General features: G+C 37.6%; 1 protein-coding gene across 1 annotated transcript; it reads left to right on the top strand.

Annotated features, from left to right (window-relative positions):
- The first annotated feature begins 3,474 nt into the window (after positions 1-3,474).
- Positions 3,475-3,978, top strand: LOC142640182 (uncharacterized). Its single transcript, XM_075814269.1, has 2 exons — positions 3,475-3,801; positions 3,898-3,978. The coding sequence occupies exons 1-2, from the start codon at positions 3,475-3,477 to the stop codon at positions 3,976-3,978; spliced, it is 408 nt and encodes a 135-aa protein (XP_075670384.1).
- Positions 3,979-5,725: the final 1,747 nt, after the last annotated feature.

Raw genomic sequence — 5,725 nt, forward strand, 5'->3', positions numbered from 1 at the left:
AACTCCTACATTTATACTATTTAGCACTAAAAATTCAGCTAAAAAATCAGCTTCTGTATAATTTATTAGAATTCTAGTAAGTTGACAAACTCAATGATGAGCTAGAGAGATTTCTATTTAGAATTGCTCGCAATAACTATACTTAAAAAGAAGTTCATTTATGGTGAAAAATTGTTTTTTTTTTTTTTTTTTTAATTTTAAGAAACAAATTAACTGTTTAACATACACACAATTACACTTTTTTTTTTGTTAGATGCTCACATATGTTAGTAAGTCATTTTAAGAAAATTTTAATACCACTTTTATGAAAAATATAAAAAACTGTCAAAAAGTCAATTACTTTTTTCTCTTCCTATAAAAAGTTTCTAAAAATATTTCCTAAATCAATGGACTTAGGGGCATTGGTTAACTTTATTTCAAAACTATTCTTTAATATTTTTTATCATAACTCTGCACAGGAATTACTCAGTAGACAACATTGCACAAGAATTTTATAACTTTCATTTTTATGGGAAAATTTTATAACTTGTTATCACATAGATTCATACACTAATCCTAAACAATTCTGGAATTTTACACAACTAGACAGAACAGTAGAGCACTGGACAGATTGTTTAGTAAGAGATTTTTAATAATATTGTTTATATTTTTTAAAAATACGTGTGAGTGAAAAAGTGTATAAAAATACGTGTAATGTTGTTTAAACACTGAAAACTGTTTAAATAATGATAACAAACGGGCCTTAAATGTGCCAAGTTCACAGGAAGTAAAAAGCTTTAAAAAGCTGAAATAAGTAACTTAATTCATTCAAATATAATATCAAAATAAACAGATGCAACATGAACAAAAGCCATTGTGCCCCCATACATTTTTTTCTTTCATGAGTCATGCAACCATGTCTAAATCAATGTATTTAACTTCTACCAAATCAAAACGACCAATTCACCAATACAAAAAATATTATACATAATGTAAGCAATAAAACTATTAATGATTTAAAAAAAAAAAAAATTTAAATTCAGTTCTTAAACAGATTTGAAACGCCTTGTATAAGGGACGAAAACTCAAAAGTTTGGTGAGAGAGAGAGAGGCTGCCCGCAGTGACCTAAGGGCGGGTCGGGTTGGCCAAGAAATTAAGGGTCTGGGTCCGCTGGGAAGACCCGGTGAATATATCTGGAGAAGTACAAAAAGAAAAGACTGTTGTGTTGATTTACCAACTTATCCCTTTTGATTCTATTGGACCGGGCTATATCAAGGTAGATTTGGATTTGGATTTAGGGCTATACAAATTCAGCCCGAATTTTAGAGCACTATATATCTACCTGACCCAAGGAATTCCGGAATTTGGACGTTACATGACCCAAGTGTGACAACATAATTTTTTTTTTTTTGATAACAAGTGTGACAACATAATTGATCCTTTGCTTCTTTCTCAAAAAAAAAAAAAAAAATTGATCCTTTGCTTCGTCCAATTCATGGGTTGTTATAGTATCCACAAAATGGGTTAATAATTCTACATTTCAAATTCTTAGATGTAAAAATGTGATCCAAACAAGGTACATTTAAATCCATGGAGTTTATATATCAAGTCATTTCAAATCCATTTCCAAAGCCAACTTTGTGTTCCCAAACATAAGCTACACCCATATAGCTTTAATCCGGAAAGTTCAAAATCCAGAGAATGTCATTGATTATAGACAAATAGGCCCATTACTCTCTAGAATATTGTTTATAAGTTGATTTCTAAAGTGTTAGCAAACATATTCAAACTAGTGTTAACATTGTATATAAGGTTTTTTTTTTTTTTTGGAGGAAAAATACAATATTGTTTATAAGTTGATTTCTAAAGTGTTAGCAAACATATTCTAACTAGTGATAATATAAGGTCATTTATGCAATCAAAGTGCTTTTGTGCCTTGTGTTTATTTATACATATAGGTACATTCAAGTTTAGATTGTAATATATATGATTTCACTTTGATAATAAGAATGAAGAGGATAAAATAGAAATTAAAAATTTAAATTTTAGTGGCTTTCTCAACCCTTGCTCAATACTCACATGAGTGAAGGCCCCTTGTTTAAGCAAGGGATGAATAGACTAGGTCCCCAATACCCATTGGAACGCAAAGTTCTTGGATCAACTTGTAGAATTTTCGAACCAAAACTTACAAGCTTAAAGAGCTCATTGGACTGCTCGAGAGTTGCTAGAGTGAGGTCATCTCGCTCGAGTGAGATGATTACATAATGTTAAGATTTTGTAGAATTTTGCAAAAGAAACAAGGAGGGAGAGGCTTTTTTAATCTCTAACGGCTAGCAATAGCCAAGGAAACAGTGTACTAAAGGGGTCAATGTGACGTTTAAGGAACCTGTGTATAAGATTCTAGAACACATTAAAAATAAGCCTTACTTTCAATGGCGAGGAAAAATGGGTGGAGACCCAGCCAGAAGGAACATGGCCTGAACACGGGAGCCATTATAGCAATTACTGATGACCGAAGGATCGACGAGGGTTGACAGCGCTGAAGAGTTGGTTCAAATACCAATCTTGCCGTATACTGACAGATGGTTCTGGATTGGGAAAAGTTTGCCTACTGTAGACCGAGTTGAGATTTTGTTATCACTGATACAGAATATGGACATGTTTGCCTGGTGTCCATACAAAGTGCCCGGGGTTGACCCGAATTTTATTATGCATACGTTGAACGTAGATCCCTAAATCCCACTGAAGAAACAAAAACTAAGGAGGTCTGCAAAACCTCAAGTGGAGGCAGTAAAGGAAGAGATAGAAAAGTTAAAACGGTTGGGGGCCATAAGGGAAGTGTTCATTCCTGAATGGCTAGCTAACATAGTGGTGGTTAAGAAGAAAAATGGAAAATGGAGAGTTTGTGTCGATTTCACCGACCTTAACTGAGCATGCCTGAAGGACCCTTTTCTAGTGACGAAGATAGATCAGTTGGTGGACGCCACGGTCAGGCACCAACGGATGAACTTTCTAGATGCCTTTCAAGGTTACCATCAAATAGTGTTGGCTCTCGAGGATCAGGAGAAGACTTCCTTCATAACGCCTGAGGGGAATTATCATTACATGGTGATGTCGTTTGGACTAAAGAATGTGGGAGCTACGTACCAATGGATGGTTACACACATGTTCAAGGAACTAATCGGCAGAACAATGGAGGTCTATATTGATGATATAGTGGTGAAGACGAGGGAGAAAGTGGGGCATGCCTGTGACTTGGTGAATATCTTTGATATTTTGAGGCAACACAAGTTACGCCTTAATGCAGAGATGTGGTTGTGAAGAAATTATTTTGAAAGAACATTGTTATAAGGTTCGGGGTTCCTTGAGCATTGGTGTCTAATAATGGGCTATAGTTTGATAACAGGATTTTCCGGGAGTTCTGTGGTAGCCTCGGGATAACCAACAGGTACTTGTTGCCTACATATCCTCGGAGCAATAAGTAGGCCAAAGCGATGAATAAGATGATTGTTAACGGTTTGAAGAAGAGATTGGAGGGGGGGAAGGGAAACTGGGTAAAAGAGCTGCCGAACATTTTATGGACATACCGAACAACTCCTAGAAGGTCAACAGGTGAGATGCCTTTCTCTATGACCTATGGCACAAAAGCGGTTATGTCGATAGAGATCAGCTTATCGAGTTTGAGGGTTGCAGGCTTTACGCAAAGCCATAATGATGAATGTATGATCGGGAATTTGGATACCCTGGAAGAACGAAAAGATGTGGTATCTGTGCGGCTTGCTAGCTATCAACAAAAGTTGGCTGAAGGATATAACAGGAGAGTGAGGCCTTAGAAGTTTGTGCCAGGAGACCTTGTTTTGCGGAAGGTTGTTGGGAGTATGAAGGATCATAATGCTAGTAAATTGGCCCTGAATTAGGAAGGACCTTACCGAGTAATAGCTACAGCCAGAGCAAGAGCTTATTACATGGAAGATATGGAAGAAAGACCCCTGCCCTGACCATGGAATGTTTGTAATTTAAAGAAATACTACCCGTGAATGAATGTAGCATGTGGGATGCATGTCTGAATTTGTAAGCTGACGTGAACAGTGAAGGTAGATGAAATTCAGTTAAAAGATCTTGTATAGAGTATGAGTAAACAGTGAAGCATCTGTGCATGCACTTAATATATTCCTAAGGACAGAAACCTGGCCTCGATTTGACTTCGGTTACCGACTAGGCAGAAATCTTAATATACCCCTAAGGACAGAAACCTGGCCTCGGCCTGACTTCGGTCACCGACCAAGTAGAAACCTTAATACATATTCATAAGGACGAAAACCTGGTCTTGGCCTGACTCCGGTCATTGACCAGGCAAAAACCTCAATATACCCCTAAGGACAGAAACCTGGCCTCTACCTATCTCTAGTCACGGACCAGGTGGAAACCTTAATATATCCCAAAGGACAGAAACATGGCCTTGGCCTGATTCCTGTCACCGACCATGCGGAAACTTTGATAAATTTACTCGATTCAAAGTACGGTCATGACATAAACTCGTCCTTTAATCACCGAACGTCCCTACATGTAACCGATGATCGGGGAATATAAAGCGCATCTCCGATACTAACTAATGAGGACACACGAGAGCGGTGTACCATGAACGTTGAAATTATTTTTGGCGTTACCGAAAAATAACACTTTAGTAATTTTTAATCATTAATATTAAGATGTTGGTGCTACTAACGAATGCCGAAATTATTTGTTGTGCTACTGAATGATAATACTTAAGCAATTCTTAACGTTAATATCAAAAAGTTGATGTTGTTACTGAACATTCGGATTATTGTGTTACCCAACGTTAACACTTAAGCGATTTTTAGCACAAACGTCAAAACATTGATACCATTACTGAATGAGTAAAAACTTGATGAAAGTAAGTTGTTGGCATTAATCCTTCTCATACAATCACAATAGAATAAGGAAAGAATTAAAACCATCAGTCTCAAATAAACCTAGAAAAAGAAAAAGAGTTTAGTATGCAGGTACTGATCCACTTAAGAAAATACATAGAATTTCAACCATATATATATATATATATATATATATATATATATATATATATATATATATATAAAATAACAAAATACAAATATTTATGGTAAATCTAGATGTTGGGGGTATTGGTAGCCAGGGGAGTTTTTGTGGGTGCTTCCTGGTCGGCTGGAGGATTAGTGGGCGGAGGGTCTGAGGTGACTACGGGCTGCGCGGCATCCAGATTTGATGCGGTAGAAGCGGTTCTCGGGTTGTCATCATCTAGCACCACTACATAGGAATCGACCTGCTTTGATAGCTCCCTAGCCTCCGGACTCTCCATGCCTTCCTTTTCATAGTTGCTGTCCTCGCCCTACTTTTGAGCTTGGGTTTTGACCTCAGGGTCCTTGGGCAGCGGGACTCAGCTAGCACTCCTGAGAGGGGAATCCTTTGGGAGGCCGATAGTGTTAACTGCAGCCATCCACCCCTCCATAAACCCAAACTTACGAGCCTGGAAGATCACAGGACTAGCTTAGTTTTTTGGCATCCCTGAAACCCTTATTATAGTTGGTCTGCTTCCGAGCTTTCTCTGTGCCTTTGAGTTCTGTGAGTTCCTTGTCCTAGGTAGAAAGGATGTTGGCTGTCTTCGTGAGCTTAAGCTCGGTCTCCCTGAGCCTACCTTGAAGATCACTGGCTTTCTACTTGGTTAGCTTCAATGCCTTCTCGGTGGTA

This window comes from Castanea sativa, chromosome 6 (genome assembly GCF_040712315.1).
Source record: "Castanea sativa cultivar Marrone di Chiusa Pesio chromosome 6, ASM4071231v1".
NCBI classification, from domain to species: domain Eukaryota; kingdom Viridiplantae; phylum Streptophyta; class Magnoliopsida; order Fagales; family Fagaceae; genus Castanea; species Castanea sativa.

What these genes read in the sequence shown, in the direction of transcription:
- LOC142640182 (XM_075814269.1), top strand. Translation starts at nt 3,475, where the DNA reads ATGAATAAGATGATTGTTAACGGTTTGAAGAAGAGATTGGAGGGGGGG. An exon ending in CTGAAGGATATAACAGGAGA is followed by an intron (nt 3,802 to 3,897) that starts GTGAGGCCTTAG and finishes GCCCTGAATTAG; the next exon opens with GAAGGACCTTACCGAGTAAT.